The 15,192-nt window shown below is 51.3% G+C and overlaps 1 protein-coding gene across 2 annotated transcripts in view; it reads left to right on the top strand.

The window, feature by feature from the left end:
- Nucleotides 1-2,450: 2,450 nt before the first annotated feature.
- The window catches only part of FGF13 (fibroblast growth factor 13), a gene marked incomplete at both ends in the record, with an annotated part of 420,784 nt that continues 408,042 nt past the window's right edge, over nt 2,451-15,192 (top strand). For both annotated transcript variants that reach the window (XM_084258532.1, XM_084258529.1), the window contains one exon: nt 2,451-2,499. In XM_084258532.1, the coding sequence (XP_084114658.1) occupies nt 2,451-2,499 (49 nt within the window). The remainder of the gene's footprint in view (nt 2,500-15,192) is intronic.

Genomic DNA, 15,192 nt, shown 5'->3' with positions numbered 1-15,192 from the left:
GACACTTTCTAGGGCTGTTGTGAAGAAGAAATAAGATAATGATATAAGGCATTTAGCTTTTGGCTTGGCACAGAGTGGGCGCTAACTCCGTGGCAACTGACTATTGTTGGGTGTAAACTCTGTAAAACCTCTTCACCCTCTTCCCTGTCACCTTTGCTCTTAACCCACCTAAATCCCTACTGCTTTACATTCCGGTCATTTGAAGAGAGATTCCTTCCTTCCCAGACGACTGATATTAAGGTCTAACCTTGGGTTGGATAATCATATTGTGTCATCAACCTCCAGATTATCAAATATTATTTACAAGGAAAACAGGCCTTGAGTTCCTCCCAGACCCAGGACAGAGGCTGCAAATTGAGTTTCGAGGGTTGTCGACCTTTGGACCCGGAGTGGAGGCTGGGGCAGCCCACTCTCCTGGGTTTGAAAGCCACAGCAGGCTCTTGTAATTGAGTTACCGCCTGAGATTCAGTACCACTAATCCATCTATATAATTTCTTCGCCCGGTTTAATGCCATTAACGAAACCGAATTAAGGAGCGGGTGGGGTGGGGCCAGAGGAAGGGAATTTCTGCCTGGGAGTCAGTGCCTGGGCTCCCCCGCCAGGCTGGAGCCTATGCTGTGATTAATGGACTGCTCGGAGGACCCAGTGCTGCTAGCCGCCACCCCAGTCACAGCAGCTCCCCAGGGCTTCCCGGTATCCGCGCGCCCAGAAGGGCCAGGGCGGCAAGGCTTTCCCGAAGGGCCAGGGTCGATGCGTGACTACCCTGTGCTCCTTGTCTTTCCTTGCTTCTTGCTCCTTCCCAGCCGCCCCCTCTAGTAGTTTCTAAGAGGTTGTCCCTCTAGTTCGGCTCTTCAGGGATCTTCCCCGTGTTGTTCAGTAGCATGCCCCGGGCGACATGTCGCGCCCTTTATCCCGCTCCAGCACTCGCTCCTGGTCCCACGTCACTCCGTTTGCCTGGGGTGGGCCCTCCTTGGTGGTGGACACTCTGGCCGCCAGTTTGCCAGCCAGAGCGAGCAGCTAGGAGGAGGGGCCTGCGCGTGGGGGTGGGGGTGGGGGTGGGAGGTGGCAGCGCCGCGGTCAGTTTCACTCTCTGCCCCAGTGACAGTCGGATCCCGGGGCGCCCTTCTCTCCTCGCCAAGAGCCCGGTGGTCGCAACTTGGGCAGCTGGCCGGAGGCGAGGAGTCGCGGACTCCCGGGCTGAGATTCCGCCGCCCGGTGCAGGCATTTGCCAACAGCGGAGTCCCCAAAGTGTAGGTGGCGACCAGCGCGGGCCGGGGCAGCGCCGCGGAGAAGGCGGGCGCTGGGGCGCAGAGGGGTCCACCCGGGCGGAAGGGGTGGGGGCGCCGGGCTTCGACCTCGGCGGGCCAGGGCGACGACCCGTTGCGGCGGCGCCCGCGGGCCCGGCCTGTCGCGGAGGGGCCGGGGTACGCCTGGCCGACATGCTCGCCCGCTCTCGGCGGGGCTCGCCGGGCTTGTGCGGCTGACGTCGGCGCGCCCCTGCCGAGCTTTCCTTTTACTACAGCCCGCAGGGGCTTTGTGCCCGCCCCGCCCCCGCCGGCCCCCACCCCCCGCGTGCCCTCACCTTGCCGGGTATATAGCACGCGCCTCGGCGTGGCTTCGCGGCTCTGTGGGACCCCAGAGTTGTTGGCAGGAGAGCGCGAGGAGGGAGCGGGCGAGCTCCGAGGGGGTGTGGGTGTAGGCAGAGCGCGCGAGCAGGTAAGGGACAGCGGTTCGCGCTGCTCCGCCCGCGAGCAACTGGGGACCCCCCTTTCGCCCAAGCACGGGAATCTGCAAATTGATTAAACTGGCAGAAAGCGGCGACCCTCCCTCCCGGGCTCGGCGGGCCGGGCGCCGCGCGGCTCTGCGGTGTAACAGGCTCACACGCTGCTCGTCACATGTTCAAACATTTCCCTTTCGGGGAGGCTCGTTATTTTTAAGTGAATATTTTCGTCTTTGTTTTGCTTTTGCAAACCTGTCCTCGGGCTTCGATTTGGATGGAGTTGGCGGCCCGCGGCCGAGGGGGACAGGCGGGGGAGGGCCGCCCGCCGGCGCGCGGGAGGCAGCCTGGCAACTCCCCGGGCGGGCGAACCCGGGCGTCCCGGCCACACTTGGCGGCGGCCCGGGGGGCGGCGGGCGCGGGGCGCGCAGGGAGCGCCGCGCCGCTTTGTTCACTTCTCGAGCGAGGCGAGCGGCTCCTCCCGGCCGGCCGCTCAGGCAGGCGGCGGCGGCGGCGGCGGCGGCGGCTCCTCCTTCACCCCTCTGCTTTCCTTCCCACTCTCGCAGGCAGCGGCGGCGGCGGCGGCAGCGCTGGGGAAGAGCGGATCCTGCCCCGAGCCACACCGAGGGCAGCTCGCGGTCGCCACTTGCCGCCCGCATCACTCCCCCAAGTCCGGCCCGCGCGGCGAGGACTTCCGTGTGCAGCGCGACCCCGCTCGAGCAAGCTGGGCTCTATGAGTGGAAAGGTGACCAAGCCCAAAGAGGAGAAAGATGCTTCCAAGGGTAAGCCCTCCCGCCGCGCCCGCCGCCGGCCCTTCCCTCGCTCCCCCGGCCCCTCCGGGCGCGCCGCCCGCCCGCGGCCCCCGGCCTCCCGCCCCGAGCCTAAGCTGGCCTTGACCTCCGCGACCCCGAGCGAGGGGGGGGGGCGGAGCCGCTGGCGAGGTCTGGGTTTGCACCACTTTCCCTCCTTCCTCGTGGAACGGTCGGTCCGCGAGCGCCTCCAGCCTCTTCCACTCCCCCTCTGGACGCACCGTGGTGGCGCTGCGGGCAGCCCGAGCCGCTGCAGCCCGAGCGCCCGGAGCCGCGCTGCCTGCTGCCGGCCGGCCGCCTGTCTTGGGTGCTTGTGTGTGCGTGTGCGCGAGTGTGCCTATGTGTGCTGAGCGGGTGCAACACGGTGACATACTCAGGAATCTGCCCCCCTCTTAGAACCCCAGCTCGAACCCACCTTCGACACCCTCTCCCCGCCCCCAATGCAAACAAAGAGCCTGGCCGAGATGCACCACCCCTCCCCCCTTGCTCCTTTCGCCTTACATCTCTTACTCCCCAACTCTCTACCTTCCCAGCCCCCACCCCCCCAAGGCAGAAGCTGGTAATGTTACACACGCTGCGTGCAAAAGTGAGCAATCCCGGTGCCCCGGCGCCGCCCGCGCTGCGTCTTGACAGCGCAGCCTCGCCAAGCCCCGGGAGAACAAAGGCTGCTGTCCCCTCGCCTGTAGTGCCCAGTGGGAGCGGGCCTCCTTGGGGAGGGGGCTGCCCCTCCCTTCCCGCACTAGGTTCAGCCACCTGGCCCGGGGCGCGCCGCGGCCGTCCCCCGGAGTGCGCGTCTTGCCCTGGGGCCTCGCGCTGGTTGCGAGGCGCAGTGGAGCGGAGCTCCTTTCCCTAGGGAGAACGCAAAGCAGGGGGCATCGCCTCTCCACGCCCCCAGTTCTGCCAGTTGCCTCGCTGAGGACCCGGCTTAGCTCCGGAATGGAAACTAGAGACTGCATCTCTGGAGCCCACAGCGCAGACACACGCACAGAGAGGGGGTGTGGTAGAGCAGTGGGAACAGCAGGTGCCGCGGTGCACATGTCCAGAATGGCCACGGCAGGAGCTCGAGTGAGCTGCACCGCCCTGAGGGCCCCAGGCGCGCCAAAGCGCAGCGGTCCTCGAAGAGTCCACCCTGCACAAGTGGACCTTGGGGGGGGGATAGGGAGCCCCAGCTTTCACTTAACTGGGCCCCGGTGCCTCCCTGACCCTGTGGGGCTCCCTTCCCTCCTATTCCTTTTTCTCATCTCCTTCTTGCTTCTCCCCATCTCTCCGTGCTTGCTTTCTACAGAGATTTTAGGCCAGCGCCATCCCTCCCCCGCGGAAAGTTGTCAAAGTCTTCCGCTCAGGGCCTTTCTTTTACTTCTAAATGAAGCGGTTTCTCCTCCAACTAGGCAAAGCGTCGAGGAAAGGTTCAGCAAGTTTGAGGAGGGGGTTAGATCTGCAGTTCTAAGGCGCTGTTGTCTCCAGATATGTTGCCAGTGGCCTGGGTCCAGGCTAGCCTTCACCCTTTCGGAACCAGGAGAACCCACTGTCTGAGGAGCACAGATAAATCCAGTCACTGGAAATTGCAACTCCTGCTACACATTTCCAGAGCTTTTCTAATTGGAATGCGTCTTAAACAGCCGTTCTTACGAGAAGACATCTTTAGTGTTGTGAATAGGTTTTAGTTTTCAGTGAGGGCCCAGAAAAGTTACAGGGGATTGATGATGGTAATACCCACTTGACTTAGACACCTGTGTGTTTCTCCATTAGCACCTGGAAGTATTTCAAGTTTGACTTTGGAATTTTGATTCCTGATTTCCATCAGGTGGTTGGTTACCTGAGGCTTATTTTTGGCTGCCTTTGGGAGGACCCTGAAACCTAATTCATTCACAGAATATGGGTTGCTGTTTAATTTGTAACTGTCCAGAATGGACCGACAAACTTGGAAGCTTTGGGGTGGGTTTCTGTAACTCAATACTGACATTTACTAGGTATAGGGCAACATTTTTTTAAGTTGACTCACCACATTTGAAACACAGTATCTTTGCAGCAATTGTGTCATTAGCATTTGGAATCATGGTTGTAATTACAATAAATTAATTTTCTAAGGCAACTTTTAAGAAGGGAGTTTACTTCCCTGTAGAGACTGGAATCTTGACTGCTAAGGGTCAGAGTCCCATTTCTGCTTCCCGTTGGCAGTTGAATCAGAGCTCTTTCAAACTAGTGAATACCTAAGAGTTGTATTTTCTCTCAGGTATCTCGGAAATCTTATTTGACTCAAAATTCAAGATTGCTTTTTATGTTAAAGGTGACAAATACCAGGTCTGTTTATATTTTTGACCAACAAAGTGTATGGACCATATTCATGAAGAGGTTTGGTCATTTACAAATTTCCTCTAAATTTACACTAGTTTTGAATTTTTAAGGGACTCTTGAGCACATTCCTAGTGATGTAGGATTGAACATTTTATCCTTACCTTGGACCTACACACATGTAATTTTGAACAATGGTGTGGCAAATGATTGAGTCAAGTCCGCTAATGTACTAGCAGTTGACAGGAAATGCCTAATCTGTTTTCAGGGCCTACTGCTCGTTTAAATTCTGCCTCCCACCCCATCATTGCGTGTTCATGCCCACAGCCTGTCATAACTACGTAGATTATAGAGAGAACAGTGTTACAGAGTTTGGAAGTGCAGACAATAGGTGATCGGTCAGTTATCTTGTACTGCTGACTGAAGCACGCCTTTCAGACCATGTAAGTTGCTGGTTGTCTTTTTAAATGGCATTTTCTTCAACTCATGGGGTTAAGACCAGTGGTGGACAATGATCTTTTCTGATACCCTTTTCAATAATGTCACCAGACAAGATAAGGCTGTTCTTTTTTGGAAAGGGGATCTTGATTCTGCTTCAGACTGTTAAGATGGCCTCTTGTACAGCCAGTCACCTTTCTGGAATTGTTTAGGCTTTGTGCTAACTTTTACATTGGCAGAAAAGTGTAGATCGTTGGGTCTGCTCAGCTCCTAACAGGGGAACTGATTTCCATTTCAGGGAAGAAAGCCTAATAGCTTCTTCCTTCAAGCTGATATTTGCTCCTACCTTGTCGCATAAGATCTTTTCAGCAACTCTCTGTTGGAAAAGTCACTTAAGACTCTGTCTGGTTTGCTGCTCCTGTGGCATTTGGGAAATGTGTAGCTTGCTACTGATAAAACCAAGGCATTTGGGGATGGAGTGCCCACCAAGAGTCCATTTCAAACCTGTCATTGGGTTTGTAGCTACATGTTTGGAGCTGGGTGTGCTTTTTCCAACAACTAGCCAGCCTGCCATCACATCCAGGCCAGTGTCAGGGCCATGTGGGTTCTCTTAGTGACATGGTGCTAGTTTGGGCTGGGTCTCTGCTGGCCAGCTGCTGGGCAGGAGGACAATTCCGTGCGGGATGCCAGAAGCTGGCCCCTTGCACAGCTGTTGCTGCAGTGGATGGCGGTGCCCACGTGCATGTAGGGGAAAGCTCAGCTCTGTTTACTTCCAGGCCTTTCTGGTTACCTCTCTACAAAATCTAAGCAGGCTAGGATACTGCGGTCATGCAGCCAGCATACTGAGTCCTGACCCCTGAGTCCATTCCAAAAAGACCTCTAGGTCTTGGTGAATTTCTGTCACAGGTTGTTAAGTGTCTTTCTCAGTCTTGGGCCACGTGAAGCAGGTGTTTAGAAGTATTTTACCCATTGGTGACCACTCATTAAAAATGAACAATCATAAACAACCTACTGTGTAGGGGCTTGATTTTTTTTTTTTTAACCTTGTAACTAGATCATCATGGGCTGGTGGTTTTATGAAGTATCGAAGCCCCAATTTTCTTCTGTGTTTTTCCTCCTGTTCTTCCTCCCAGCTGCAGTGAGGGGATTTGGCCAGGGAGATCTCCAATCAGATAGGTTAGTCAGTTTGGGGTATAGGTGCAGAGGATGGCCCCACATTCTCTTCATTATTATTTCTATTGGTGTGTGGCTTCCTCACTGACAGGCAGAAATTAGAGGGGGGGATCAAATTGGGGGACCATATCTTCACCCTTACTTAGTATTGTTACTTCCGCCAAATCGCTTTCCAGGATTGTTCAAGGTGGTAAGAGGAGTGATGGTAGCTCCTTGGGCTGCAGCTGTGGGTGAGGTGGGATGTGGCAATGGGTGCTGGTTGGGGCCTGGGGGAAAGGTAGAAAGTGGGGTGTCATGGGGGTGATGGAGAGGTCAGGGTCCTCGCCTAGAGAACAGAAGGGAAGAGACTCGGCATCAGGGGGTCTGGTGGTGAGCAGAAGGGCTGATTCCTGAGTAGGGAGATGAAACTGTTAACAGTCCAGGTCTCTTTGCAGCTGTGCTGTTTTATGTTCAAATAAACTCCTCATTCTGGGAATTGCAGTCCACACAGATCTACCGGAATATGTGCGGCTCTTCAGCTATTTCCAACGAAAAGGCTTTCTTGTGTCTCATTATGACTTATATTTTTGGAGTCAAGCAATTTGAGAGGAATAGGAAATAATTGCTAAGATTTAACAATTTCAAGGAGGAAAAAAACAACATGAATTAAAGTGTGGTGGGAGGAGGAGGACCTACCTATCTATTACCTTAGGAAGCTTAACATGATCTTTGCCATGTGAAGACGAGGTGCATGCAGCGGTCTGCACAGTTAGCAGAGAAGGCCCGCTTCTGTGTCCATCAGCGTGTGCAGACACCAGTGCAGGTTTCCTGATCCAGAGGACATGTTTAGCACCAGGATGTCTCAGCACAGGCTGAGGGCTTCAAGTTCATTGTCCTGCATTAACGTGCTTCATCTTAGTCTCATCAACTTGAAATGTAGCTTGTCTATTTGTGATACACCATTTTTACAACCTTGAATCAGATTTCTGACATTTTCTTAATGTGGCATTTTATCACTTTGGTGAATGCTGTCACTTGATGAAGCATTTCTGAGGGATGTGGCGTTCTGGGGAAATGGACTAATTTCCTAAAGGAAGTGAAATAGTATCTAGTAATGATGTCCACCAGCTTGCTGGTCTAATTTCTCCTTGAACAGCTTCACTATTGATTTTGCTCTAAAGTAGTGTTTTCCAGGGTATGAACCCTGAAAGGGGATGGGGGAGGGGCTTATGTTAGAAGACAGCCTTCAGATTGAAAAATTTTCAATACTTGGGGCACAGTGGCTATGCAATGGCCCATTTTATTAAGGATCTGGGTTTGTAATAAACACTAAGCCGAACTTATTGTACAGTTCCTGGATGCTGAGCTCACTGTAAAGCAGTTCTCATGGCCACTCTTGCCTCTGCCCTTTTAAATTACTTTTGACATTGATTTTCCAATGGAAATAGTATTAGTGTCCCCTCCCCCGCAGAAACAGAGCAGAAGATAGGCAGTGTCCTTGTGGCTTTTCCTACAATGGCCAGCACCCTTGGCTTTGGTCAGTGCAAGGTTTGGGCTGACATTCTAGAAGGTGCTGTAGGACTGGACTGAGTTGGGTCACTTGCTTGATCTGCCTGCTATTGGTTAGCCTTCTCTGCAGGGACTTAAGCTTTGGTGTGAGCAATCACTTTGTCCCAAAGGAATGTCTGTCAGTAGGGCATGGGGAGAAAGAAAAACTCTGGTGAGAGACAGGTCTGGTCAGAGTCCAAATTAGCAAAGAGTTCATTAAAAACAACAATAGTAGGAGCCCAAATTTGTTTTTCACAATGGGAGATGATATACAGTCACATGTGCAGATGTGAAATATGCTGCTTGTTGAATTTTCAGGAAGATTTACAGCCATACAATCAGCACCAAAATCAAGATATTGAATGTTTTGGTCTCCCCTGAAGTTCTTATATAGACTTCTCTCGTTAGTCCCAGTTCGCAACTGACGTTGTGATTTCTCTCATTCTGTATTTGTTTTGCCTGATATTGGTGTGAAACTAATGCAGTCACGCATTGAATGCACTCGGAGTGTCTGATTCCCTCCCCTCTCAGCCGGCTTCCTTTCTGGCTTGACATCCCTTCTCTAGGTCTCCCCCCTGGTTTCTTGGAAGATCCCCACTCTGCCACACATTAGGGGTTTTGAGCAGGCTCGGGGTTGATGGGCCCCCATTGAGTAGTTCTTGAATGATCTAGGTGAGGTAAGGAGTTTCTGTAAGCCACCCTCTGTGTTATTCATTGTTTCATAACAAGAACGGTAATGAGCAGTTATTGTTGTTATTGTGGTAGCTTGCTATTTACAAGGCCTACATTATTTTACCTATAGCCCATTCTATTCCGAGGACAGTCAAATGAAGTTTTGATTCATATTTATGGCCATTAGAGATGACAAAATTGAAGTTTCCAGAGCTTCCGTAGTTTGTAGGAGGTCACAGAGATAGTGGGTTGCATGGTGCCAGCACAGTGCTTGGCATTGTCATGCCAAGCATTGGTATATAGAAATGGTTGTGGAATGCATGCACCCCACACATCAAAACTCACTGGCCCTGTGCTGCGTTAATTTCTGGTTTGTCTTGTAGGAAAGCTGTGTGGTGGAGGAGAAAGGCTCTGTCATTGATTCCTTGTGGCTTAATCTAATAGGTGCCTGGGGATATTTACATTTTAACTCAGGATTGCGGTAGGCAGAGCTTTAACCCAAAGGAATTATGTCAATGATTGACTTTCTGACACCTGGATGGGTTGGGGAAGTGATTTTGGTCAGAGTTCTAGACAGGCACATTCACCATATGCCAGAGATTTGACACAAAATAGCTAAAGAAATCTTGATAAAAATCCACGGAGGCTAGACATGCATACTCTTATTACTCCCATTTGACAGATGGAAAAACCTAAGCTGGGAGATGGAAGCTGCCTGAGGTCACTCACCTTGCTAGATGGCGCAGTAAGGAAGCCTTTGAGCCCCCTTGGAGCCATTATGTGATACTCCCGCCAGAGGTGGCGCCGCTGAGTCCTGTCTAATCCAGGCTTGCACAAAGATAAGATGATTTCCCCTTTGCAAAGTGGACCTACTCCGGGTGTTTACAAGCTTACATGCGTGGCCGCTGCAGGGCTGCGGTCTTGGTTCAGCACACAGATGCTCGGCTCATTTCTTGAGTGACTTTTGCATCGCGGGCACTGTGTTCAGCTCGGGCGTACGGACAGGATAGGAAACAGCGTCCTACTTCAGGGGTGCCCCTTCTTTCCCCTTTGGCCTTGGACAATCTGACTTTCCACTTTTGAAGGTGCCTTGCCCCCCGCTTGGCCCTTTCTCTGAACCATCTCTACGGGGTCTCAGGACTCTGCCTTTGAAGACTTAAGCCTCCTCTGTCTGAAAACCGTGGCTCAGTACTTTTTTTCTAGAACTGTCTGGGAGCCTGTTGTACCTGCCTTCTAGAGATTTCATTTCCTCTGAGTTCACTGGTGGGTAGAACTCCAGCTGTTTATTTTTGCCCCCCATTACATGGCATATGCTTCCAGTCTGTCTCGCATCCGAATAACACCTCCTTTCTCTTCTGTCATTCTTTCTCAACCCTGTTCTCTCTTCCTCCTTTTCTTGTCAACAGATGTCAGTGGTTTTCATTTACCCAGTGGGGTTGGTTCCATGGGGTATGCTGAACTCTTTGGAGGAGTCCATTTCTGGAATTTTCTCCCTTGATTGCTATATTAACCCCAGCGACATAAATCCCCCCTTCAAGTGTGGCTCCATGGAAGATGCCTTTCACTACTTATTATATAACTCATTTTAAATGGAAAAATAAAAAAAGTGCGAGCTTTATTTTTTATACTATTTATGCTGCCTTCAGTTAGATAATATTTCCAAAAATATATCTTGTTAACACAGACACGCCTTGAAGGAGCATATTAATTATAGTCCTCAAACTTAGGAATCATGTCGTGTTTCTCTGGGCTGCACAACCTATGTTTAACAGCCGTAATTAACAGTGACGGGGCTGCTGCATGGTTATAGGTAAGTTTAATAACAAACGTGAAACCCACTTCTCACACATCCCCCCCAGTTACATAGGTGTGGCAGCTCTACTGCTCTTGAGCTGGGACTTGTAAACAGAGTTCTTAAAATATTTATCTTTCTGTTGAAAGTAGAAGTAAACAGCTGAAAGAAGGCAGGCCATGTGCAGTTCTTGACTATGCCGATGGGTATTTTCAGAATCTTCTTTCAAGCCTGACTTTGAAAGTAGTGGGAATTGACCTGCTTATTTTGCCTTTGATTTCTCTCCGGGTTCGCTAGCCTCTCCCCTTGGGGGGGGGTTCGCTGCACATCACCGCTCCCCAGAGCTCCTGCCTCGGTGTGTGCTTTTCACGGCTCTGGGGAACAACGGGAGCCCTTCTAGAAGCCGGTGGGGTGGGCGTTCCTGGATGCTCTCCTTCCCGGGAGCCTCGGGTGGCCGCCAGGCGAGCTGGGCACCGCACTAGCGGGGCTCGGGCGGCCGCGCTCGGCGGGCGGGTTAACCAGCGTCCCCGGCGCTGTGCATCTGGCGGGCGGGTCGCCTCCAAAGCTCGGTGTGCTCATGAGCCTCGTGATGTGGCGGTTGCCTAAAAAAGCAACACGGAAAAGTTGTGTCACCAAAGGTGAAACTTGGCGAAGAGCAGCGGGGCGCCGGGCATGACAAAGCTCCTTCTGGGCCGGCGGCGGAGGGCTTGCCCCCTTGCCCGGGGCGCCCGTGGGGGACGCCGGCCAGGAGGGGTCCGGGCGCCGGGGGCGGCCGAGCGGCGCTCTGCAGCGGGTGGGAGCCGGCGCTGGGGTGGCGCCGCCCGATGGGCCCGGGAAAGCCCCCTCCCCAGCCCGCAGCCCCGCTCGCTGTCCGGACCCGACCCACCCGCCGCCGCCTCCACGGCGGATCCCAATCCTAGCCTTCAAGTCTGGGCTTGGCCCACCCCCCAGAGCTTGGCTGGCTCTGTCTTCTGGTCAATGTTAAATCTGTTTCTGCGGTTCAAAACCCCAGGCTACATCTTGAGCAGCGCGCTCAGGGCCGTTTTGCTTTGACTGGTGTGCTTCTGTATGGCTTATGTTTCATTGCTTGGCTTTTGTGCAGATGACCAACTAATGCAGGTCTACTGGGGACACTTGGGGGAATCATAAGAGCAGATAGAAGAAAATATCTTCCACTGCTGGGTTGACTTTTTGAGATTTTTCCTTGCAGTATCTTTTCCCTGCTTACTGTAAGACACATGTATGTGGGAAATTGACCATCTTTCAATCTACATGTGGGATCGTGGAATAGTATATGCCATAATCTGCTCTTTTTTTCTCATCATGTTAGAATGTTTCTCAATGTTATGAAATAATTTTCTGCACAATCATTTTCATTGTGCGTTGAGGGTGTGGACTTCCGGGTAACAAAGGGGAGAGGGGATTTTGTATTGTGGGTGTGCAAACTTTTTCTGTACTGCCTTGCAATCCTCATCGGCCTTCACAAACATTAGTAGTATTTTATAAATGGACATATATGAAGATACATATATGCCTGTATAAATCAGTAAATATAAATGCGTGCAGACAAGACTCATTTGTCTAAGTAAATATACACATACGCTTAGAATAAATCCTGAAAGAATCCAAAAGGAATCTCTCGGTTATAGAATAAGTGGAGTTTTTATTGGGACCTTCTATTCTCTCTGCAGTGGGCATAATTGATATTAATGACATAATAAAAGAGAATATACAGAAAGCATCGTTCATGGGGCATCTTCTACCTGACCTTTCTGCTCCAGCTCCAAGCATTCCTTGATCTAGAATGTGCTACCTATTATTTCTGCATTTTATAATCCTTCACCTCCAAGCTAAACCCCAGTCCTCCAGGAAAGCTGTCTTTTACAAACTTCCCAGCAGGACTGCTAACTCCCTGCCCTGGGCTTCCAGGTTACCCATCTGACAATATCCATGGGTTACTTTGAATAAACCCCATGATTAACTGTTCACCTGCTTAGATTTCATCTCCAACTAGGGCCCTTTTCACAAAACCGGTGCTCAATAAATGTGTTACTTAATGACAGGGCTCAGGGCCTCCCCAGTGGCGCAGCAGTTGAGCGCTGGGTTGCGAAGCTGCCCACAGCCTCCGCAGCACCAGTTCCATCCCTGGCCACTGGGCGAGGGTCCCACATGGTGCGCAGACCTCTCCTGTCGCCCGCTGCTCCCCTCAGCAGTGTACTTCGGTCCTTCTGCCTGCTCTGCTCCCTGCTCTGGCTCTGGTGAATTCTCTCACCCTCTTGTGCTTCTGACTGTACCCAGTGCTTGTATAAATAAATAAATAAATCTTAAAAAAAAATCTTCATAATTAAAAAAAAAAATGACAGGGCTCAGTATCCTTAGGTTTCGTGAAATGCTCTTTGAAATTGTAACCAATACCAGTGCCCTTAGAATGATAGCAGCCCTCCATATGGGTTAAATATGACTAATTTAGTTTAGAATATAATTGTATTTCACAAAAGGCCATCTTCTGGTAAAAGTGGCTACCTGATGAAAAACATGGATTTTAGACTTGGGTTCACATCAAAGTTCCTCACCATGTGTTCTCAGGCCAATAACCTACATAAGCCTCTCCAAGATGGAGAGTTTTATATTTATCTCACGTGCTTCTTTTAAAGATGGCATAGGATAATGTATAGAAAACACTAAAGACAGTGCCAGCTGCCTAGAATTTGGGGAATGGTGATATTGATAATGTTGCTAAAGTAGGAGTCATTTTCATATTGATCATTCCAGAGAGAAGGTTCTTGTTAGAGCACTTGCCACAGAAATCTAGAGAATCACACATTTGTCTGACAGTCATACTCCCACTTACTGGATTTGGGTTCCACTAATCCATGCTTTAATTAATTTGTCCATTAATTCACTCAATATCTACACAGCCTTTTATAAGGTAGCTACTGCTGTGTAGACACTGAGGATACAACAGTGAACAGAACAGAAATTCCTGCCTTCTAGGAGGTGATATTTAGCAGGTTGACTGCAAGGAGCCAGACTTACAGGCGTGAAGCATGTGCTCATTTGGTCGCACATCTAGCAGCGGAGACCCAGTGCCCACCAGGGCCGTTGGGGCCCTGGCCAGGCCACCTGCCAAAGAGGCAGCCTGGATGGAGTCAGACGTGGATTATTTGTTTTGGGTCAAAGGACCCAAAATGGTTCCCAAACCTTCACGGGCATCAGCATCCCCTGCCACACAGCCACCTTCACCAGGGGGATGTGGTTCAGTAGATTTGGTAGATCTTCTCAAATGACTCTAATGCACAGCCGGATTAGGGACTCCCTGTCCTGACACATTGCTTTTTAGACCTTCCTAAAGTGAAGAGTTACCTGTACAGTTTGTCAAAAAAAAAATAAATAAATAGGTTAACCCCACCCCAGATCCGATGGCGCAGAATTGTAGGAAGGGCTTGGGATTCTGAATTGTAGACAGGTGTCTAGGTGATTCATGTCATCAGGCAATTGGGGGAGATGTTGTCCTGGAGACATTACGGGACCCAAGAAATTATGCATCAAAACATGTTTTCTTGGTGGATGGGATCCATAGGTTTCAGCAGCTTTCGAAGGACTCAGAGACTCCAGAACTGTTAAGTGAGGAGGCGCCCTGCCGTCTCCACCAGCGTGGTTGTCAATGAACTGTGTGCTTTTAGGCCCCCAGTTTTCTCTTGGGGTCAAGGAAATTTCTCTGATGTCCTCCCCAGCTCGACTTCTACACACCCATGCTCTGTTTGGAGGCCTCCTTTCTCCCTTCGTGCCTCTTCTTCTCTTATTGGCAGCCTGGCCTTCCTTTTCCCTCCGGCGGCCTTCTCTTGAGGAGACAATGTCTGAGAAGGAAGGGAAGGGCAAAGCGCGGGCCCTTCCACACCCGGGAATGCTGGGAGTGAGCTGGGAGCGGCAAGCGTTTTGACCCTCTGGTGGGTTGGATTTGAGTAGATGACTGTATGGTGGAGAAGGGGGTGGTGGTGAGACTTCTGAGGGAGCCCTTTGCCGTTCCAGAGCAGGTGGGCAGGGGCATCCCCTATCTTGGACACCAGTTTTGTGCTGGTATCTGCTCAGAGGAGTGTGGTGTGAGTGAGAGGGTCGGGCCACCTCTCTGTGCCCTTCTGCCTTCTCAGCCTCCAGGCTCCACCCCGTGTCCCTGCCAGTGGTTCATGACCAATCAAGTGCATTGACCTATTACTGCTAGTTCCTTTGAGTTATAGATGTTTTTTATTTCCCCTATGGAATTGGGGGTCCGGACTGTATAGAATGACCTGATTTGTAGCACAAGAACCTGGAACTTTGACAGATTTCACCATCTAAAAAGCCCACAGCTTTCTGCCTCCACCCCACTGGACATAAAAGCAACCTTTGAATTTATGGAACAAAGAGCACGTCTTTAAAGGGCAGCAGGCACCGAAAGGGAGGAGAAGGAAGACAGTTCATCCTCTTTTCTGATGCCATTGTCTCCAGACAAGTGACAAAACTGAATACCCTGAAAAATCTTGTATTGATTTTCAGTGCAGAAGCCTCTCTCTAGGATATGAAAACCTGGTTCAAGATAATAAACTTGTTCCCCTGCTTTTGATCCGGAAGTTGAGTTGCTTAGTTTACATGGCTGGATGAATTGAGGGTGGTTGCTCTGCTGAGCCTGAGATTTTGGGGTGCATCCGCCTGACCCCAGCCAGTCAGGGAAGCTCCATGGAGGAAAGCCTGTGAGACACGGATTAGGCTCAAATGGTGATGGGGAGGGAGTAACC

The sequence above is a fragment of the Talpa europaea genome (assembly GCF_964194135.1).
Source record: "Talpa europaea genome assembly, chromosome: X".
NCBI lineage: Eukaryota > Metazoa > Chordata > Mammalia > Eulipotyphla > Talpidae > Talpa > Talpa europaea.
Note: the sequence above shows the minus strand (reverse complement) of the source record. Positions and strands in the feature narration are given on the sequence as shown.